General features: G+C 44.1%; 1 protein-coding gene across 1 annotated transcript in view; it reads right to left on the bottom strand.

The window, feature by feature from the left end:
* LOC147460151 (delta-1-pyrroline-5-carboxylate synthase 1-like) overlaps positions 1-22,861 on the bottom strand; it is a 31,134-nt gene extending 8,273 nt beyond the window's left edge. The window contains exons 1-10 of the mRNA XM_086511262.1: positions 22,583-22,861; positions 22,197-22,268; positions 22,005-22,108; positions 21,772-21,874; positions 14,837-14,998; positions 14,473-14,750; positions 14,208-14,358; positions 13,944-14,108; positions 13,491-13,568; positions 13,314-13,403 (exon numbers count right to left, since the gene is read on the bottom strand). Coding sequence (XP_086367388.1) covers positions 13,314-13,403; positions 13,491-13,568; positions 13,944-14,108; positions 14,208-14,358; positions 14,473-14,750; positions 14,837-14,998; positions 21,772-21,874; positions 22,005-22,108; positions 22,197-22,268; positions 22,583-22,633 — 1,254 coding nt within the window. The 5' untranslated portion in view covers positions 22,634-22,861. The remainder of the gene's footprint in view (positions 1-13,313; positions 13,404-13,490; positions 13,569-13,943; positions 14,109-14,207; positions 14,359-14,472; positions 14,751-14,836; positions 14,999-21,771; positions 21,875-22,004; positions 22,109-22,196; positions 22,269-22,582) is intronic.
* Between the last annotated feature and the right edge of the window lie 219 nt (positions 22,862-23,080).

The raw sequence follows: 23,080 nt of genomic DNA, 5'->3' as shown, positions 1-23,080 counted from the left end.
CCACATACTCAACCTGATCAGAAGAGAGGATCTGGGAACATGCCTCAAAACAGTTGGTATGACGAGGAATGCAGAGAGACGGGAACCAAGGTCCAGAAAGAGCTTACACTTGGGATCATCACATATAAGCAGTCTCGGATTGCTCTTCGGCGTATAGTCCGTCGCAAGAAAAGGGCATTTTTAGCCAAACTGGAGAAGGATTTATATCAACTCTTCTCGAGTCAGGACTCACATGAGGCCTGGCGCTTATTTCACGAGCACTCACCACCTCCGACGATTACTTCTCCCGAGATTTGGGGTCAATATGTAACATCATTATACATGGTATCTGGACAGCCTCCATTACCAGATCCGCTAGAGCCGCTAGAGCCATGCCCTGCTACTAGTACTTTCTTTACTACGGAAATGGTGGAAAAAGCCATTGATAAGATGAAGACAAGAAGAGCATATGATCATGATGGTTTAGTAGCAGAACATCTGATCCATGCCAGGGATCTACTTTTAGAAGTCCTTGTTCGTTTGTTTAATCGGGTCATGTGTGAAGGATTACCTGAATCTTGGAAATTATCTACTATCGTTCCTATTTTCAAGTCAGGGGATCCTATGATACCCGGGAACTACCGTACCATGATGGTAGGTCACACTTTGACCCGACTGTACGCATCCATTCTTGAACAAAAATTGAGTAGCTGGGCAGAGAATGAGGGCATAAGGGCAACGGGACAAGCTGGATTCAGAAGGGGTTATTCCACTTTAGATCATATTCTTACACTCAGAGCCATTATTGAGGAAGGAAGAGCAAACAGGAGAAGGATGTATGTTGCTTTGTGGATTTTCGGAAAGCTTTTGATACAGTACCAAGGGCCAGATTGATGCACAGGATGCAGGAGTTAGGGGTCCCCAAAGAGATTATTTGGGGCATCATGGCCTTATACGGGTCAGTAACTGGTTATGTACGTTCTCCAAAAGGGGATTCCGACATTGTTCATTCCACCGTTGGAGTAAAGCAGGGATGCCCACTGTCCCCTACTTTATTTGGTATGTACATAGATGAGGTATCAGATTACATTGATAGAGAGGGTGACAAAGGTGCTCAACTTGCAGGGTCATGGATCCCTTTGTTGTTGTATGCAGATGATATTGTATTGATAGCAGAATCACCAGATGGAATGCAGAGGCAGCTAGATGCATTACATAAACTCGCGGAGGACAGTGGACTGTCGGTAAACTTGGGTAAAACCAAAGTTATGGTGTTTAACACCACACCCAGTGGGTTAGGAGATCGGCACCTACATTTGCATATGGCCAGGATACGGTAGAGTACACAAATGCATACACATACCTTGGTGTGGTATTTCCAGGACCGAAGTTTATCTCTTAAGAAAGCAGCGGATGCTAGATTATCCAAAGCCTCTGCAGCCTTGGGAGGGTTGGAGAGGATGTGTTCACAAGTGCAATTTCAGGAACCACGAACAAAACTTTGGCTCTTTGATACTGTGGTGGCTTCGGCTATGCTTTATGGGGTCCAAATTTGGGGACCATCTGTGGATCAGGATAATTGGAAGTCAATGTAGAGACCTTTGGTATCTATGATTTCCTAAATGATTAGAGCCAAGGCCTCCGTACCACACGCGATTACCCGAGCGGAACTAGCGGCCCCTCCGATAGAAATTGAAGCTCTTACCAGATCAATGTCCCTTATACATGGTTTGTGGGATACAAATAATTGCCGATATACTAGACTGGCCCTCGAATCCTCTCGACAATTAGCAATGAAAGGGGATACATCATGCTGGTATGCGCAACTATCCTCGTGGTTTCAGAGACACGGGTTCAGTATGGAAAGATTACCCCCCTTCCAATACTCTCTTGAGGCTCCATCACTGGCAATTACACGAACAGAGATTAATAAAATCATCCGACACGATCTTATACAGTTGGATACTAAGAGGACATGGGTAGACCCTACACAAGAATTGGGCACGAAGATGGCCGACTACAAAGAAAACTTCCTACAACTATCTGAAGATGGATTTGTTATTCGCACGAGTTACATGGATACCCGCCTGTCTCATGGTTTGAGATGTGCTATTGGTCAAATTCGTACATCCTCACACCAGTTGGAAATTGAATTTGGCAGATTTAGGGGAATCCCACCTGAGAGCAGAATTTGCAAGTTATGCGGAATGGAGCCGGAGACAGAATTACACTATATATGCCACTGCACAGTATACTATGAGATACGTGGGCGTTTTCATTGCCTCTTTAAAGAAGGATTTAAACCTCTAGATAGAATCATGCAATACCAAGATCAAAGATGCTTAGGCTTGTACCTACTGGAACTACATCGGCACAGGGATAATCTAATGAGAAGACAAAGAGCACTACAACCTCAGAGGCAGATCGCAGATTTCTTCGGATTGAGAGAAGCAGGAGTGGAAGGAGAAGCAAGAGGCCAGCAGCCAACACAAAGGAGTACCCACATTCATACCAAAGGCACCCTAATTGACAGAGCGATTGAGCTTAGGAAATCGAGACGACCACGACCAAGATGCAGAAGCACACTTCACCGGAGGAGACTACAACAAAGGATTAGAAGCATTCTAGCCAGACACCCAAAATGCTCCTAAGAAGTTTATTTAACACTTTGTATTTAATTTTTCACATTTATTTTCACACTTTTACACTTAGTACTTTAGTACTAAGGTACCCAGACATTGTAACAGATTCACCACTTTTGTATCAGTTTGGTCTCATAGGTCATTCTGGCCTTTTGAAGACGTTAATATAACATTTCATTTCATTTCTCTCTCTCTCTCTCTCTCTCTCTCTCTCTCTCTCTCTCTCTCTCTCTCTCTCTCTCTCTCTCTCTCTCTCTCTTTTTTGGAAAAAGTCAAGGCTGTATATTACTGAGTACAATATAATCCCCAGCGGATGCCAAAATAGCCTATCACTTGGGGTGTACAAGCTGAATGTAAGGAGGAGAGCCACCATAGTGACAACTCGACTAAAACAATCTCATGGTGGTCGGTGTGACGAGTGGAGGAGAAACCACCGAGGAGGGGCATAATGCCACGTAATCTGGCCACCTGTAAGTGTGAAGAAGAGTGGGGATCGTGCCCAACACCGAAAGAAGGCAAATCGGCGAGCCTCGGCTTCTCGAGATGTACCTGAGGAAGAATCCCACTGCCAAATCAAGGTGTGAATGATGTCCAGCCAAATGGCAGTGAGGGTATCCTGAAGGAGCTGTGGAGCCGCACTTAGAATGTGGAGACAACGAGCTCTCCAAACATTCCATCGTGTAATACTAGTGATGACTGAAAAAACCTCATCACGTGTCTGAGAATCCCCATGCCAAGCAATCTGTGGTAGCATAGCCAAAGTCCCTCGCTGATAACCAGCCGAGGTAAGCATAAAGGCTGGATGTGTCTGAGCCCTCGTAAAAAAGATGGGGGCCGGGCATCGGCATCAACCATGAGAGAGATCCCCAAGTAAGAAATCCACGTTGAACTCCTGCTCTGCTAAGTAGAAAGCAAATTGCAAGCCACAGTACATGGGAAGTTGAGCATGACTAAAGACAGTGTGCAGGTGACTCAAGGAGTCTCAAAGGACAGCGAGTACATAACGGATCATGACCCATAGTAGCTAGCCAAGTCCCAACTAGAAGTCCCGCATGTGCAATCATCCACATGAAAAAAGAAATACGACGAGCCGCATGTAAATCCCAGATGGCGGCCCAAAACTGCTGCAGATAGGCATGAGAGAGGCCTGAATGTAACCAGAAACACATACGAGTGGGCTGCTCTGGCTGTTGTCTCATCAATGCTAACGGTCCAATCCTGACAGTGTACTCAAAGAAGGATACAGGTGCACAGGTGGGGTCAGAGTGAGGCCAATGCCACTCTCCTGGGTCCCAATAAAGCTAAGATAGGGCACGACCCTCCCACATCCAAAGCCTCCAAAGAGCAGCATCAACGGAAGCGAAACGGGGGTCACCACAACGACGCTTCCCGCGGCATCCAACTACTCTGATGGCCTCCCATCGAGCTCCGGGAAGGACAGGGTGCGGAGAGGTGGCATCATATGTCAATCTAGCATGAATCCCCTCAGACTGGTCAGTATCAACTGTGATCAGCATGGTGTCTAAACGAACTAATAAGAGAGTGCTCTGAGCAAAGAGGCCTTCCCAGCCACAATGGGGAGGCATCTGAACCGTGCCTCTCATGACTGCATCCCACTGTGAAGGAACGGCGGAATCAATCTCAAGCAGTCTGTCTGTCACCCCGCAACCAATGTCATAATGTTCTACCACAAAATCAGCATCCAGCATCCGTGTCTCATGAAACAACCGCATAGAGGCAGCAGTGCCAACGTCCTAAGCAACCCAATCAATGTGAGTCCTCTCTCCATGCTGACGGGGTGGATCAACCGAAGAATCAAGAACTACAGCATTCCAAATGAGAGGCTGGCGCTCAATCTCCTCACGACATGAGGGAGGTGAGCGTATGATAGCCCGTCGCATGGAAACCCAAATCTGAAGGAGCGATCGGATGAAGGGGGAGAGGAGGTGGTGGACAAGGGGGCATCAGTAAAGAGAAAACGATACCCTGTCTGCCAAGTATGACCATCTCTAGTGCCGAGTCGTGGAGTCACTGCGCAAAGAGCGGCCTGAAGAAGCATCTTCCAAGGTTCTTGTCCGGGAAAAAGACCCCGAACTATAAGCTTGGTAAGAAGGGCGCGGCTCTGTAACTCTGGATCAATAATGCCAAGGCCTCCCTCTGACCTAGGACGAATAATCGTGGACCAATGAACTCGAGCACGGGTATCACTAGTCCCATCTGTGCCACTCCATAAAAAGTTCCGCACTAGGCGGCGGAGCGGAGCTATCACACCAAAATGTAACATCCAACAAGAAGCAATATACCATACTGTAGCCAGAATGACCTGGTTGGCGACCAATGCACGGCCAGCCAACGACAGATGATGTGAAGACCAACTCAAGAAGCTTCTTGCGAATAGATTGTAGTACGAGTGCAAACTGCAGCTGTGAGGTAACATCTAATCCAACCTGAAAGCCCAGATATCTGCATGTCTGACCCGGTCGCAACCATGTGAAACCATCAGCTACCCCCCAAGTAGGTATGTCATCATTGCCAACCAGTAACCCATAGGATTTATGCCAGTTAATGCGTGCACCACTGGCAATGCAAAAAACCTCTAGGGCCTCCCGCATGGCATCAAGAGCAGCTAGCAAATAGCGTAACATGAGCATAGTATCATCAGCAAACTCCTGATCGATAAGGTTTGGAGCTGTAGGTACTGGCATGGTCAAGCCACAAAATGCATGACTCTGAGCACGAAGAAAGTCGGACATAGTCTCTCCTACAAACAGATACAGATATGCTGCTAGAGGACATCCCTGAGGGACAGATCGAGAAAGCTCAAAACTGCGACTAAGACGACCACCAATAGTAATAGCACTGCTGGCAGTCCTGAAGAGAGCGGAAATGCTTGAGATCCATCTCGAAGGGAAACCCATCCTGGCTAAATTTCCTTCGAGAAAGTCCCACTCAACACGATCATATGCTTTCTCGAAGTCAAGGATGAAAAAAGCGAGAGGCTCAGAAGATGATCTGGCCCACTCCATTGCCTCATAAAAAGTGAAGATATTATCCAGGATATATCGATCCATGACAAAGCCTGTCTGAGAAGTATGAATAATATCTTGTAAGAACGGCCGCAAGCCATGGCTGATCATTAACGCTAATATCTTATAGACCGAAGGGAGTAGGGTAATAGGTCTCCACTGTCGGAGCTGAGTGGTGTCACTCCCCTTCGGAATAAGAGATATGAGACCTGAACAAAGATCCGGATGCATATATCCTGATGCAAAGATGTCCTGACAACCGCGAAGCAGTGGTATATGCAATACATCCCAATATGTCAAAAAGAAAGCTCTAGTGAGGCCATCCTCTCCTGGACAGGAGGATGGATCAAGACTCTCTATAGCAGCATGGAGCTCTGCAAGTGTGAAGGGTGCCAACAAGATCTCTGTCATAGTGTCTGTACAACGGCGTCGCGTGTGATGCCAGATCTGCTCACGTGCAAGTAAAACCTCAACTCTCTCTCTCTCTCTCTCTCTCTCTCTCTCTCTCTCTCTCTCTCTCTCTCTCTCTCTCTCTCTCTCTCTCTCTCTCTCTCTCTCTCTCTCTCTCTCTCTCTCTCTCTCTCTCTCTCTCTCTCTCTCTCTCTCTCTCTCTCTCTCTCTCTCTCTCTCTCTCTCTCTCTCTCTCTCTCTCTCTCTCTCTCTCTCTCTCTCTCTCTCTCTCTCTCTCTCTCTCCGTTCAATTGTGTTTGAAGTGCTAAGTCCAGTTTTGTTCTTTTTACTTGGCACGTGGTGCCTATCTGTTATATGGTTATATTGGTGTTGGCATCGCTCAGTCGGCTATATCTTTGCAGATGCCCCATTGTTCTTTTTCTCATTGCTCACACTTCATTCATTGTTTGTGGAGGATTTGGGTGAAGATGAGAAAAGGACAGTGTCTCACAAGCCTTTGCGTAGAAACCAACGCCACAAGATCAATTTCCATGATAAGGTTTGTCACCAGCATTTGAGCATGGGAGAGCCATCTCAAGGTTGAGATCACACGGAGGAACTTTTGAGATCAAGGAAATTTTAAATGTCCTAGTTGAAAATAACCTTCTTCAAGTTCTCTCCACACTTGTACTTCACATAATTGCACTCACCAATTCCAAAGCCGCTGCAGAGCTTGAACTACTCTTCTCCTTCGTGCACATTTCCTACAATCACAAGCCAACTTTCTCTACTACCATGTCAAAGTAGACAATGCGGAAGCATAGAGATAGAGAGAGAATGCACGAGAGAGAGAGAGAGAGAGAGAGAGAGAGATGGATTGTACCTATTTTGAGATTGACTTGTGATCTATAGAAGGAATACAGGCAGAAGGAAGAATCTCACTTCACCAACATGCTCAGCAATAAATTAAATGATTATTACAATGAGGGTTGGGGGTCCTTATATAGACCCAATTCTCATGCCAAATATGTTGGAAAATACATAAAATGACAAAATAAATAAATGGGATCACATTGGGCATTCACTGGAGATGCATAACTTTTAACAAATGAAATCATGATTCACAAGAAATTCCATTGGCTAATGAGTTTCCCTCATAACGGTAAGGACTCCGGTCCATAGAATCAATTTTGGCAGAGGGTAGGTTTTGCCTTCCTTCAAGATAAAGAATTTGTAAGATTAGGTTTCAAGACGGAAGAGAGCAATAGCACTCACTCACTGTCACAAACTGTTGATATGTCAAGCCACTGAAGAACGGAGCCGACTTGCAGATCCCGGCCGAGGGGCTTAAACCCTAGAAGAAGCAATAGAGGAAGCAAATTTCACCAATACACATACATCCACAGAGAATTACATAAGGACTAATACACTGACATGCTGACGTGGCAACTGTACGGATGTTCGGGTTTCGCGCTGACATGGCACTATACGGATTTCCACGTTTTGCAATAACATGTGCTCCCGTGGCAGTGTACGAAATTCCCTGTTTTGCGCTAGCAGCTTTTTGGCAAGATGCTTTTTTAACCAGATGCTTTTGAGTTTGAAGCTTTTCATGTAACTGCTTTTCATAGGCCAAGGGCCTTTAAATAGCGCAGAGGGCTCAAGTCTTTGACACTCTTTGGGGTGAGGATGCAGAGCGTGAGTACCAGCATTGTACCGAGTTCAAGTAAAGAAATACCGAAAGGGGCGCCAAGGTTTGGGGCCACTGCTCTCTCGGGGTATAAATCCGCCACTCCCTGTGTCGTCTTATCTCTTTCAGTTCAATTGTTATTAAAATGCTAAAAGTCTGTTCAATCTGTTCTTTTCCGTTGGCCACGTGGTGCACGTCTAGTGACACTCACTTTCCAGTTCATGGGCTTGTCAGAAGGAGATTCCCTGATAATAAAGATCACTTTTCGCGCGCAGGGGGGGGGGGGGGGGGGGGGGGGGGGGGTTTCATAAACTGCTCAAGTGTCAAAGCCCTAAAGAATGGAGCCAACTTGCAGATGCCAGCCAAGGGGCCTAAACCCTAAGAAGAACAAGTAACAGAAGAAGAAGTCCTACCAACTTATGGGGACCCCGTCCGATGGGGCCCCAAGTGACATAAAGGATTAAAATAAAGCAAGACCCACACACACAGAGAAAGAATTGTGTAGCAATTGATGACGTGGCAACTGTACGAAAATTCCGAAAATTGTGTTGACATGATGATGTGGCAGACTGTACAAATTTCCGCGTTGTGCTAAGGGCTCATTCTCTGGCATGCTTCTTGGAGGAAGGTGTAGAGTCTCGAGTACCCGCTTGTACTGTGTTGAATAAATATAAAGAAATACCGAAAAGGGTGCCAAGGTTTGGGGCCAATACTCTCTGGGGTGGAATTCCGCCACTCCGTGTCGCACGTCGTCTCTCTCTTTCAGTTCACTTGTTATTGAAGTGCTAAAAGTCTATTCAGTCTGTTCTTTTCTATTGGCACGTGGTGCTCGTTTTGTGACAATGGTATCAGAGCATCAGGTGTGTGCTTTTCTGAAAGCATACCGGCCCTACAAAAGAGCAGACAGAGCTATTGGAATTTTACTGGAAGTATCTTGAGGCCCGGACCCCGGACTTATTAGCCACTCCCGCCCTTCATACATCGCGCATCAAGCGCGCTCCCGTCTTCACCGCTCATGTCTTACAAGACATAAGCCAAAAAAAAATCACTTCCAAGACAAGGATCCAAGATTTGTTTCGAGTCACTGTTTTTTCTCAAAAGCAGTGCCATGCAGATGTTGATGTCTATAGCTAGCAAGCCGCACACTTCCAAGGACTTGGCAAGCTTTCAAGACGATTTTGTCCGAAGTTATATGGTTTCTGACATCTTCCTTCGGAGTGCAACTTCTGGCAGAGGGGGGTATCCTGAAATGTTTGCCATGGAAACCCTAGCAGATTATAACTTGAAATTTCTCGACATCTCTCAATAGATGTCTCTTCACGAGCAGATGACCTTGGAGGTCCAGTGCGATTGCTATCTTGGGACTACCATCGCCGCCAAAGAAACACTGTTTGTCCACGAGCTAATGGACCATGCTGTGCTCGGCTACGACCCTATGGAATGAACCTCACCCTAATCTTTTTGGTGCAGGTTTCAGGATGGAAAGTTAGTCAACTTTTCGAGCTCGACTGATGTCGAGATTGCTTTTCAAGTTTAAAATCTGTTTGAGAACTTGTTTGGTGATCCTGTTTGGAATTTGTTTGAAAAGGATGGTATCTGTTTTGAACCTGTCTTGGTGCTGATTTGAATTGTTTGACTCTGGTTTTAATATTGATTTCAATGATTGGTGATTTAACTCCCGGGTGGAGTAGTGAGAGATGATGTTTGAGAATGCTTGCTCATACTCATGGCCGGACCCTTGTGGTTATTTGCCGGCGAAGTATTGAATGATTGAAAAGTGTTGTTTTTACTCATGGCCCGGACCCTAGTGGTTATTTACGGGGGGAGTATTGTTGTTTGTGACTCCCGGCCCGGACCAGGATGGTTATGCGGGAGGAACTAAGAAGTCTGAGCAGTGGTTACTCTCAGCACCTCCAAACGACGCAGGCTGCAGTCTGGGGGGGCGTTTGGTTGTAAAAGGCCTCTATATCTCATGGCCCAGACCTTTTTAGGTTATTTGCGGGAGGAGTGATGAGGGAGTCGTTGAACAGCTCATGGCCCGGACCTAGATGGTTATTTGCGGGGGGAGTGTTTATCAGCAGCTTTATGTTTCTATGTCTTGTAAGTTGTGACATGCATATGTGAGCATTTGTGTTGCATTGTGATGTGCCAACCACTGAATATTCCTAATTGGATGAGATTGTCTGGGTATGTAATTTTAGTGCATCAAGACACCCATGGAAGATCAATGCGGTCTGGGTGTGATGGCTAATTTTACTACGCCAGAATATCAAGAGTTCCAATCTGGACGAAAGGAGAAGCCAACTCCTTGATCAAAAGAGCTGAAAGGAGAAGCTAACTCCTTAACGAAAAGAGCAAACTGATTGTCCCTCGAAATGTCCCTCAAAAAAAATTTGAGCTAACTTGAGTTGTTTTGCAGATATGTTGTAATCGCGGACGATTACTCTCTTTCAAGAAGGGGAGATGTCACAAACTGCTGACGTGTCAAAGCCTTGAAGAATGGAGCCAACTTGCAGATGCCGCGGCCAAGGGGCCTAAACCCTAAGAAGAACAAGTAACAGAAGAAGAAGTCCTACCAACTTATGAAGTGACATATAGGATTAAAATAAAGCAGGAACCACACACACAGAGAAAGAATTGCCTAGCAGTTGATGACGTGGCAATTGTACGGAAATTCTGAAAATTGCACTGGCATGATGACGTGGCAGACTGTACGGATTTTCGTGTTTTGCGTTGACTGCTACGGATTTTCGTGATTTACACTGACAGCTTTTGGGCATTGTGTAACAAACTGCTGACGTGTCAAAGCCTAAAGAATGGAGCCAACTTACAGATGTGGCCAAGGGGCCTAATTTGTCACAAAGTGATGACATGGCTTCCCGTAACCCTAATTTCTGCCAAAAACCCTAACTGCTGAAACCCTAATTCTGGAAACCCTAACCCTAAAACCTGCAAACCCTAATTCTGGAAACCCTAACCCTAAAACCTGCAAACCCTAATTCTGGAAACCCTAACCATAAAACCTGCAAACCCTAATTCTGGAAACCCTAACCCTAAAACCTGCAAAGCCTAATTCTAGAAACCCTAACCCTAACCCTAAGGGCAGCAAGGAGATTTCCGAAAATTGTGTTGGTTGATGACGTGGCAGGCTGTACGGATTTCCGTAAATTATGCTGGCAGCTTTTGGCATTGCTTTTTGGACCAGAAGCTTTTGAGTTTTAAAGGCTTTTTACTGTAATCTGCTTTTGGGACCTAGGGCCTTTAAATATGAGGTTAGGACTCATTCTCTAGCATGCTTCCTGGAGAAGGTGCAGAGTCTCGAGTACCGGCTTGTACTTTGATGATGCAATATAAATACCAAAAGGGGAGCCAAGGTTTGAGGCCAATACTCTCTAGGGTGGAATTCCGCCACTCCGTGTCGCGTGTCGTCTCTCTCTCTCTCAATTCAGTTGTTATTGAAGTGCTAAAAGTCATTGAAGTGCTAAAAGTCTATTTCAGTCTGTTCTTTTCTATTGGCACGTAGTGCCCGCCTTGTGACACATTGCTTTTGGACCAGAAGCTTTTGAGTTTGAAGGCTTTCCATGTAAACTGCTTTTCATAGGCCAGGGGCCTTTAAATATGTACTGAGGGCTCATTCTCTAGCATGCTTCCTGGAGAAGGTGCAGAGTCTCGAGTACCGGCTTGTACTGTGTTGATGCAATAGAAAGAAATACAGAAAGGGGCGCCAAGGTTTGGGGCCAATACTCTCTAGGGTGGAATTCCGCCACTCCGTGTCGCGTGTCGTCTCTCTTTCAATTCAGTTGTTATTGAAGTGCTAAAAGTTTGTTCAGTCTGTTCTTTTCTATTGGCACGTGGTGCCCGTTTTGTGACGTGGGGGCGGAGGGAGGGGGGGGTTGGGGGGGGGGGGGGGGGGCGCAATTTACTGGTGCCCAAAATTGTCATAACAAGAGTCTATCCCTCAGTTTTTTGTATGTAAATGGGTTTTAGTTTGAGTGTTAAAGGTCTTGTTGCACTTCTTGTTCAATGCCGGACCTCTCTGGACATTGAGACATGCCTCTTACTGTTGACAACCAACCTTTAGAGCAATGAGCACCACTGCTTCTGAATGCAAGTACCACCTCTACCTCTATGAAGCAAGCAGGCCCCCTTCTTATCCAGCACAAGCAGGCCCTGCACTTGAGCAGGCCTCTGCTTCCTGAATTGCAACTTCTATACATTACTTAATTTTGGATAGCAAAGGCCAAAGCACATCGCACTCATAATGGAAACTAGAGCAGCCCCCCATAATAGCAACAGCTCACATGATTAGCTTGCGCATCTTATGTGAGGTGGTTGCAAGGTACCAGGGTCCAGGCCAGTGCACAGAGTGTCTCACCAAGGGGTTCATTTACCACGCTCACCTTTTGTACTTTGTATAAACTACCAAATTCAACACATATGTCGACCAAAGCTCTGCACCTGACAAATAGTCCCACCATACATCATTGAGAGATATACCCCATTATGAGAAGTTTTCAGTGACGATTTGTATTTTGTTGATTCATAATTTTACACAATCAAAGACAGATTTTCAGCATTTGGCATTTTTTCCCATCTCAAAGCGGAGAGATACATTCCATTGTGGGTGTTGTTTGTCTCTTAGGCCGGTTAGAAAATAGGTGCTTGCAAAACAAAGGGCTGGGAGAAAGGGGTCTCTCCTCTTCTGCTAGCCTCTTTTCAAGGCTTGTCGTACGGTAAAGAACAATCCTGCAATTTTGTGGCCTTTTAAATCTAGATTCGTATTACAAATTGTCCTTCCTCCATCAAGTATTGCCAGCAGTCTGGGATTTTCTGAAGCAGCTTCTAAGGGCCTGTACTTAAAGCAAAATATGTCCCATCAACTGCTCAAGTGCCTATTCGCCGATGTAAAGCCACCCAATTCTTGCCCAAGTCTCCTTTCTATTTGTTGCCCAACCTATCTGTTCTCCAAATAATTACTCATTTTGCAATGTGGCTCATTCTGATTAAAAGCCCAGTTTGCTTTTTTGTTTTGGGGCAGATGCATTTCAAGATATGAACCATGATCAAGATAGTTTTAAAGATTTCAATCAAACATGAATTAGAAAGTTTGAAACGCAACTCAAAACGTTGGCTCCTATAAAGGATGTTTAGGACGTGAAGTTTTTTAAAATTACATAAAAGAAAAGAGAATGAAAAGTCCAGATCTTCCCATCCATTCACATAGACAAAGCATATATGATTTTACAATTACAGAATCCATCATCTCCCTTACAAAGAGCACTGAAGTGCCAAGAAAAACCATCAAAATAAACATAAAAACATGAAAAGAAGTCTCCAAAATGTCAAAAAGTGAAAGTCTTTCATGAAAAATGACGTTTGGAAAGTTTTTTTTGAAAGTGTCATCATTTTATGAAATGCGTTCAAGTTGCAACCCCCAATCAAGTCTTCTTTCACTCTCACAACTACCATGCCCTGCCTCACTAGCAGCTAATATTTCTACCTCTGCAACCCAGGACTGAAGGCCCCAATTTCTTCACTCTATACTAAAGATACCAACAAAAACTCTTTCAGATTAAACATAAGTACCTGAACTAGTGCATCAGGTCGAGATTCAAATATGATCAGCAGTACCCCTAATGGACAGGTACTCTTATCTAGAATGAGACCTTCTGCAATCTGAAGATATACAAAAACTAAATAAACTAAGAAACACAACTCTATTGAGAGATTGCAGCAATGATCAAGAAAGTGCCCAAAACGCACCTCCATTCGACTCAGTACTTTCCCTATTGGCTCATCCATGTCAGCTAGCGTCCTTACTGCCTTTGCCAAGCTCGCAACCTGAAGCGCACACAAAAAAGACCTGCAACTAAGAGGCTTGCAATCAAATAGTTTTTGCATGGATTTGCATTTCAACGGGTTTCCCCTGTGATGATGTTCAGTAACTAGCTAGAAATTCAGTAAGGCAATCATGCATTGTTGTTTACACCTTTAATTGAAGACAAACAGCAATTAAATTAAAATACACAAGAGAAGCAGGAAAAATAAAGCGAAGAGCTCTCTCAAAAAAATTAGGCTCAGTTTTGATGGGACAAACAATATTATGTCCTTGACAGAAAGCTTATGGAAGTGCAGAAGTGCATGCAAGTCACCCTCTGGCAACTACATGCATTAGCAATTGGGCCTTAGTCAAAATTGAAAACGCAAAGCAACAACCTTTCCAGGTTTCAACTTCAGCCTTGCTACCAAAGATTTTTCTACTCCGGATGACTCTGCTGCTTGTACATCAAGATTGTTTTCACTTCTTATCAACTCGTCATTGGCTTCAAGCGCATCAGCTACATCCAATAATACTTTTCTTCGCTCAAATGTGGAAATTTTCTGCGAAAAAACAGCGATTTGGACGACGTTGACAATTTAATTTGGATACGATGCAAATCTATAACCCCCAAATGCATGAAATTAGATAAGTAAAAATACCTGCAGTCTTCGGCTGGCATCCCTTGCCATAGCAGCCATTTGGCGAGTACTTGCCTCCTTCTTTGAGATCCAGAGGTGAGCATCCTTATGAAAAAGTGTTCCTATACGCTCACCATTCACCACTCTCAATATACCATCTGCAGTAAATCCACTACAAAGGTGCAGTTCTTGTGATCAGCCACATTATTTGTGATTGAGTGGGCATACTACCTGATGAAGCTAGCCTGTGCTTAAATTGGCAACATAAAGATGCTCTTGTATTTACCTTGTAATCACAACAGGAACTCCTGCACTCGCAGCAGTCCAAGCAGCAAACACCTTTGCAGTCATACCACCTGTACCGACCCGTGACTTCTCTCCAAAAGTTATCGTATCAACATGCTTTCCTCTCAAATAAGTATGGATAAGTTTTGATGTAGGATCACTTGGGGGTCCACTATAGAGACCTTCAACATCACTTAAAAGAATGAGAAGGTCAGCTTTCAGTTCTACCGCCAAAAGGCCTGCCAAACTGTCATTGTCCCAAAATATGCCTGTTGAATCCTGAGACAAAAAACCTTCATGAGAACACATTAACAAAAAGGCTGCCCAATATGATCAATTAAGGGGGAAGCGCACAGCCATGGAACCTCATAAGGTGCTTTTCGTGTGCTTATTGCATCATTCTCATTAAAAACTGGCACCACTCGCGATGCCAGTAAAACATCCACAGTTCGAGACAGCTGCTTTCGAAAATCCTCATTTGAGAAATCACGATCAGTGACAAGAATTTGAGATGACTGCACATCAAGCTGGAAACCAAAAGAAACACAAACACGGCAGGAAATTAGTCTCTCACATGATTGTACATTTAAAAGAACATCAGATGGAAGAAAAGAGCCCTGACGTGAACTTTAGAGAAACTGTATTATCTTCATCAGGTCAGAAAGATCTGAACTTATAAACTCTAAGACAGACAACATGCTTGCACAATACAGAAAAATCAAGCGACACAATTACACGTGTTGAAGAAAAACAATTTAAAAGTGTATTAGTAAAAATAAACACTTACTTAGATACAGTTCTATAAATACTTAAAAAAAAGAAGAGGTTCAAGAGGAATCAGATAAAACATATAATTCAAAGATACTTACTACAACTTTCAAATGTCATTCACCAAGGACATTAAACAACACAAAGACTTGATTCCTTAACTTCATGTACCTTGTAACAACACAATCAATAGACGAGTACAATCTCGACTCCCAAAATAAGCTACACTATGACATGAGAGTCTTAAAGTAAGGGCCTGGAATAAAGCATTACACAATCAATTTTGATATAGTATATATCAATGGGGGACCCAAACTGTCCAAACACAAATAGAAAGATCATCATTTTTATCAGGCATAGTAGCTACTGTTAGAGGCCAGCTCTGTTGCTTATGAAACTAGCCAATGGGACCACCAAAGGGTGGTAAAACACAAAATGAAACCAATGATTGTTGTCTAAACTTCCATGTAACTTTTTGACCCAAAGTTCACGTGACTTGTCACCTGTGAATGGAATCTAACACCTTGACCAGCAGAGTGAAAGAGAGGGAGAGAGCGAGAAAATGACACTAGATTGGCTCCAAGACTGGCAGCCCTTTTGGCATTTCTTTATCATTTCACGTGTAATGGTCTACTACCACGGAAAGCCACCAAAGTACAGGATCATTTCAAGATATGCCAACAAGTCATGGAAAATCCCCTAAAAGAATGGGCGAGCCGGCTGTTACCTAGCAGCTCCACCTCACTCTCGTAGGAGAAATCTACCCATCGTAATATGTCCCCCTCTCATCTTGAATCATATCACCAAACCCTACAAAATCAGTCCCCCAATTTGACCACTTTTCGGCATGCACTCGTGGAGGATTGTTTTTCTTATTTTTATATTTTTGCAAGAAAAAGATCCTTCCATTAGTTAAGATAACTGCCCAATGGGCTACTGGCCCTACTAGTGTCACAAACGGGAATGATATAAAATATACTTGGATAAATAGAATTTATCACTTATATTAAAGCCAATTGATATAGAAAGAAGAGAGAGAGAGAGAGAGAGAGATCAACAAAGTACGGGGACCAGAAGATGGGCTCGTCCCCCCGCCGATAAAAGTATCTTTATTACTCGGGAGAAGTCTATACAAGCACGTGAACCGAACGTATTACCACGTTCGTTCGGGAATCAGAAACGATGATACTTGGAAGCCTCTGCATACTATTCTTAGGGCAGACCAAATAAGGGCAGCCATAGATCATGAATATGAAGCAAGAATGGAAGCCATAGAGCGTGAGCACGAGCAAGCACGCCTGGAAAAACGAGCAGAATTTGATCGCAAGAACAAAGCAAGAAAAGAAAAGAGCAACCAACACATGAAAGAGTTCTTGCGACTCTTTTCTCAAGTGCAGGCACAGATGCAAGAGATTCGGGAAAAGGAGACTCTCTCAATCTCTTCTTTTCCAAAGCATGACACGCATGATTTGCATGATGATAAGCATGATAATTTGAATGATAATGACAAGCATGATGAATTGGATGACAATGACAAGCATGATGAATTGCATGATGATCACAATGTGATTTCTCACAAGCATGATGATTTGCATGAAGATGACGTGATTGTTCACAAGGATGATGGTTTAGTTGATGCTTTTTCTAGCAAAGCTAACCTCGTTGCAGATTCGAACAATCACGAAGAACCGATCTTGGCTTTCGAGTCTAGGTCCACAGAACCCCCACAGGAAGATTCGATCAATCAGGAAGAACCGATCTTGGCTCTCGAGCCTAGGTCCAAAGAACCCTTACAGGAAGTACTATGTGTTCAAATGATTTGTCAGCACGCATTGTACGAGTGTTTCATTCGTGATCGTTTACTGTATTTTAGTCAGCGTCTTTATGTGCTCCCTTTTCCTAGGCACGACATATTGTACGTTGAGCACGTTTCACTCATGAATGAGCACGGATGTATAGGGATTGTTCATGAAAAGTTGAAAAGTATGCATTCAAGGAAGTCACATTCCATGTCTCTCCCTTGTCACAACACAATCGTAGAAAGATCACAAGAAGAATTGAGCATCAAAACTCGGCATGTCCATTGTGATTTGCCACAGTTGATTGATTTAGATCAGAAAGACAAGATTCGATCTCAGTGTTTGTGTGTGTGTGGTGGACCGTTTGGCACTCCGTCTATTTGTTCATCTACATTGCATGCACAGTCTTTGAGGAAGACGAGATTTTCTCCACTCACTTTACATGGAATGGGTATGTTCATGTTTTTGTGTTAGAAGTGGTTTCAGAAATTTTCAGCATCGGAGATTCTTGAAGAAGTTGGACGCATGACTATAGACGAAGTTGAAGCATTGAAGGAGCTATAGATGAATTTGTGTCGCTTTCGGCGCGGCCCAAAGAAGAAGACTTTGCAGACCTTTATGAAGTTCAAGTATCGCATGACCCACACATCAGAGTGGGCCGGCGGAGAGTCCTTTCCAAGATTTCGGATGTTATTGGCGATCTCCCTGGACGCCATACAGTTCGGTACCAATACCTCACTTTGAAAAAGAGGGGATGTCACGTGACACATCCAACCCTGTGTGTCCGTGGACAAGCTACAGCATGACCGGGGTTTGGTTCAGTCAAGTCAGTCTAGAATAGGAAGTGATCTGGCACTTTTGTGAGTCTGTTCGCAGTTAGATGCATATCCTTTGGTTGCACACAGCGTGACCATCAGATTCTCATCAAACCCATCAAGAGCATTTTTACAGTGCATAGACCTATTTTCCCTATTTTTGACATTTTTCACTTATTATTTTTAAGTGACTTTTTGTTGGAAAGTAGGTAGGGCAATTTTGCTAAGTTTGTATATAAGCAAACCTAGCGCTAGCACTTTCTGGAGAAGAGACAGAAGGAGCACCTTGCTCAACAGGTAACTTCTCAGCAAGACCAACCCCCGCGACAACCCTAGCGTTTTCAGCATTGTAGAAGGCCTAGCGTTTTTGCATCTGATCAGCCAACGTTTTTGCATTTGCAGATTCACAGCAACAGTAGACAGCAGATCAGCCCTAGCGTTAGCAGATTCCCCCACAACAGCAGATCAGCCCTAGCGTTAGCAAAATTAAGCCCTAGCGTTTTTGGAGCAGCAAGCGACCTAGCATTTTGCAGTTCCTTCACAACGAAATCCCCACAAGCATCAGCGTTTTCAGTTTTCAGCAGTCAGTACCCGCAGTAGAACCCCCAAACCGCGCAGATCTCACCTTCTCGCAGCAAATCCTCGCCGCACGGTCAAATCCCACGAAGTCTGCAGATTCAGCCCGGAAACGCAGATTTCAGCATCTGGTTTTCAGTGCGTCGTCGTCAACATCGACATAGTCCCATTAGATTTGCATCAGCCATTGTACCAGATTGTGCAATCAATAGTAGACCACTCTCGCCATCGAGAGTGGGGCCCTTGGAGGAGGGTTTGACAACATTCTGGTGTCATATTCTCTCTCTATCTCTTAGTCTCATGCACTTCCATTCACGGTATCCATTCACTTTGTTTGTGTCCATTGCACTCTCTCACTAAAGGAACAGAAGGTTCTCCCTTCCGTAAGTAAAAGGAACTCTTGAGCACAGTTCGGAGCACTCATCTTGAGTACCGCTGCACCTAACACTAACCTTCCTTCTCAAGCAAGAACCTCAACAAACACTGGCATTTTTCAACAGCTTTACACCATCGTTTTTCAGCATAGAAACCTGACGTTTTTCAGCATAGCAAACCAGCGTTTTTCAGCCTAGCGATTTCAGCCCTGCTGTACCAACGCTTTGCACTTGCAGAATCAGTGTTTTTTAAGCCCTGCTGTACCAGCGTTTTGCATCTGTTGTACCAGCGTTTTTCAGCAGTAGAACCAGCGTTTTCAACAATGAAACTCAAGCCAAAACAGCAACATTTTTCAGCCACCAAATCAACATTTTCAGTCAGCAATCATAGCGTCGTCGTCGCCGTCGTCTCCGACCTAGAACCTCATTGCATCATAGCATCAAGAACTTGCATCAGGACCTTGTATCAGATTTGTGCAATCAATAGCATAGACTTCTCGCCATCAAGAGAGGGGCCCTTGGAGGAGGGTTTGACAACTTTTCTGGTGTCGTATTCTTCTCTTTCTATCTCACAGTCTCAGTACCTTCATTCACAGTGTTTATCCTCTTGTTTGTGATCATTTGCGCTCTCTCACTAAAGGAACGAAAGGCTCTCTCTTCCGTAAGTAAAAGGAACCCTTGAGCACAGTTCGGAGCACTCATCTTGAGCAAAGTTCAACATTCAATTCCGTTGCACCTTATAGATGGGGTCCCAACCAACCCTCTCAAGGACCCCCAGAAGAGAGAGTCAGAGAGGGGAATGACACCCGATGGGATCCCAACCAACCCTCTCAAGAACCCCCACATCGTTGCCGATGTGGTATTTGCTTTTGATTGTGTAAACGGAATGTACACACATACAATACCTCAATGCAGACTCTACTGACTCAAACGGGGAATGTCATTGCGGTAACTCTTCAAAATGAAGCACCTCCGAGGCTGATTTGATGCACCTTTGGATCCATCTCGATGAGGGGTTGCTAATGGCCACCAAGGGAGATCTAGGGCTGATTTGCGCTCCCGATGTGAGGAATGAAGGGCTCAAAGCTGGCTGCAAAAACACAGATCTCGCTGCAGCAAATCCATCGCGCAAAGCAGGGCTGAAAACATAAATGATGATGATGCCGATGATGGACAGCAATGGGAGCACTCGATGCGGCGAGAGAATGGCCAAGAAAAGGCTCAATGGGCTACCAAAGTACCGAGCTGCAACGGAGAGGCTAGCATTAGCAAATTCGAGCCGATCCCAATGCGGGAAAGGGCTAAAATCCGAAAAGCTGGGCTGAGTTGCTTGCGTTAGGGCTGAGCTGCAATATGGGAGCAAAACGCCAAGGCATGCAAAAATGCTTGGGCTAGATGTGGCGTTGGCTCATCTAATCCAAAACGCTGCTCCTTTTATAGCCCAAGATATTGGTTAGAAACTTTTTTTAAAAATTGGTAGGGCAAGTGTAAAAGACAAAGTTATAAAAATAAATCAAGAAAATGATTTATTGATAACTTGGCCTCGACAAAGTTTCTAGGTGAAACTAATGCATATTTGCCCGCCCGAGAATCCGATTGACACGGGTAATGGCTCGTTGGAATCCTCTAACCTAAAACTACATGCATGCCATGTCACATGCCCACCATAGTGTGACGATATTTGTCAAAATGCTTGTACAAACTATTTATGAAGAGGATTCCAAAACTTGAAAACCTAATCTAATGGACTCATCCGAGCATGCAAATCCTATGAATAGGCTCACAAAATTGCCGGTACTAATCCTTCTAGGATTGTAGACACTCCTATCTAGGGATAGGTGCAAAATTAGCTCTAGAAGTCGATGAAGCATGTCCACGTGGCACACAAAGCCATGTACACGTGACATGGTCCATGCCAATCTCTTTGTCAAAGCCGAAAATCCTCTATGCCATGATCAATTCTCTCTATGTGGTATTTGCATCTGAAGTAATCTACACGATGTGAGGAATATCTGTGTGACATTCAGAACCGATCCTCTTGCACATACAAACATGGATCAGAATGGAGACCCCTGTCCTTGAAATGGTGTCTCTTCGCCCAACATGTACACCTCTTCATCGAATGGTTGCACTCTTACACCAAATGGTCATGTCTCTACGCCAACTCGTCACAATTGTTGGTCAACACATGTACCATTGGTCTAGAGTCATTGTCTCTTCCTCGATAGGCATGCCTCTTCGTATGTGTCTTTTCATTTCCTATATAAAGAAGGCTATGTATACATTTCGATCAAATCAATTTAACAAGTGTTCTCATCTCTTGAGTCTCGGTTTAGTCTTAAGTATGAGATTTAGTCTTAATTCTAGGATAAGCGCCACTAATCCTCACATAAGCAATCAAAGAATATACTGTGAACTACCAGAATCAGCAACACTTCAATCATTTTAATGCTTGAAAATTAACAAATTGAACCGAAATGACAAGTGATAATAGAGAGAGATAAGATGTTGGAGCAATGCTCCTGCACAAGAGAATTCAATGGCCCTAAACCACTAGATTCAACAACCTTGCTTGGGTATTATTTTATTGTACTATATTGTGTTTGTACAATGTCCTCTCAAACTCTGATGCAAAATTCTCGAATTTCCTTGAACTCTCCCTTACCAAAATCCACTCTCGCTTAGCTTTATCAAACCAAGCTCTTGTTAATGATCAATGTGGAATAGCGGCACATGCATGTTTCTAGGTTGGTGGTGTCCCAACCTTCTCTAGAATCATCTGAAGCTATTGAGACACCATTTGATGTGCATATCAAGATTGATTTGGCAAACGTGTACCAAGTTTATCTACGAAGCAAGATAATTATTTACAGTTCCTGGAAGGTTTTGAAAAACATTACTTCACCCTCAAGCTAGCTCAATTTCGTAAGTCTTCCATGTAAAGAAAAGTTACTTATGAAAAAGGTACCTGAGTCAAAAGGCTGTCATACAGAGCCATGAGACCACTTTGTCCAACAGCAGCACATGGCTTCCCATCAAGTTCAACCTGAGGCTTCTGAAGGTCTGCAAAACTGCATTAAATTGCAATATATTCTTTAACAGTGTCTGTGAGTCAACTGACCTAATGTCCACAAAGATATGGTTTGATTCTGTAGCACATAGACATGCGAGTATGCAAAGGTTAAAAATTAACTATCATACCTACTGTTCATTAAACGTTGGTACCGCAGTTTCTGTCTGCCAACACCAATTGCCCCAGACGTTACAAGGATAACCTCCGTGCCTTCTGCTATGAGTTCCTTCACCTGAGTTGAGCACACAACAAGATCGGGACATTGGCTAATACTCTCTTTAAAGATGTTGATAATATCTATAGCCACAACGGATCATAACCTGCTCAAAAAGAGAACCTATTCGTCCCACTGCCAAACGTCCATCTGTTCGGGTTACCACAGCTGTACCAACCTGCAACATTAATGCCATCAGCACACGGCTGAACACTTTCTTGTAGCACACATTTAAAGCTGGAATCTCTTCTGCATGTGATTATTTACATGAATGTATCATTGCCCACATGTTCTTAAATCATACCCAGAACACAATCTGTGCTTATTGAAAAGCCACAGGACACCTTTACATAGTCTATGCACGATCTTTGTCAAACATGCGGTTTTCATGTCCATGAACCGACGAGTTTGGCAGGGACCCACATTGTGTGCTGCTCTTACACATCTCCCAATATCCAATCAACATCAAATGAGCTGTAGCAGTTTAAATACCTTGACAATGACTCGCTTGGCATGCTTGAGAAATGCCCGAGAATGATCCATGATGGTTTTCCGCCACGATCTAAGAGGTATCCTCTCTCTCTCTCTCTCTCTCTCTCTCTCAGCTCACAGCTTAAATAGCCCACCACAGTGCATATTCTTTCTCTCAACAGGGCCCACCTCGCTCCTAATTCCCCTAAACCACGAGCCTGTGTTTGAGCTGAGGTAATTTCTCTAAACCTGTGTGTGAGCTGAGGTACTTATACCTTACAAGATGCTGCGCCCCTCCTCCCAAAAACAAAATGTGGCATTTGGGGGTGTCTTTTTTTTTTTTGGGGGGGGGGGGGGGGGGGGGGGGGGGTTTGTTTTAATGACCCTAGGGCGGTGGGATAGACAGCGCCTTACGTTTTCCACAAATCTCGAGGAAAAAGGATGTGCTCGAGACGTTTTGCACGGATCTCAAGGAAGAAGGATGGTTGAAAAAAAAAAGTCACAAGTTGACCCACGCTT

This window comes from Adiantum capillus-veneris, chromosome 4, assembly GCF_014529385.1.
Source record: "Adiantum capillus-veneris isolate H3 chromosome 4, ASM1452938v2, whole genome shotgun sequence".
NCBI classification, from domain to species: Eukaryota; Viridiplantae; Streptophyta; class Polypodiopsida; order Polypodiales; family Pteridaceae; genus Adiantum; species Adiantum capillus-veneris.
Note: the sequence above shows the minus strand (reverse complement) of the source record. Positions and strands in the feature narration are given on the sequence as shown.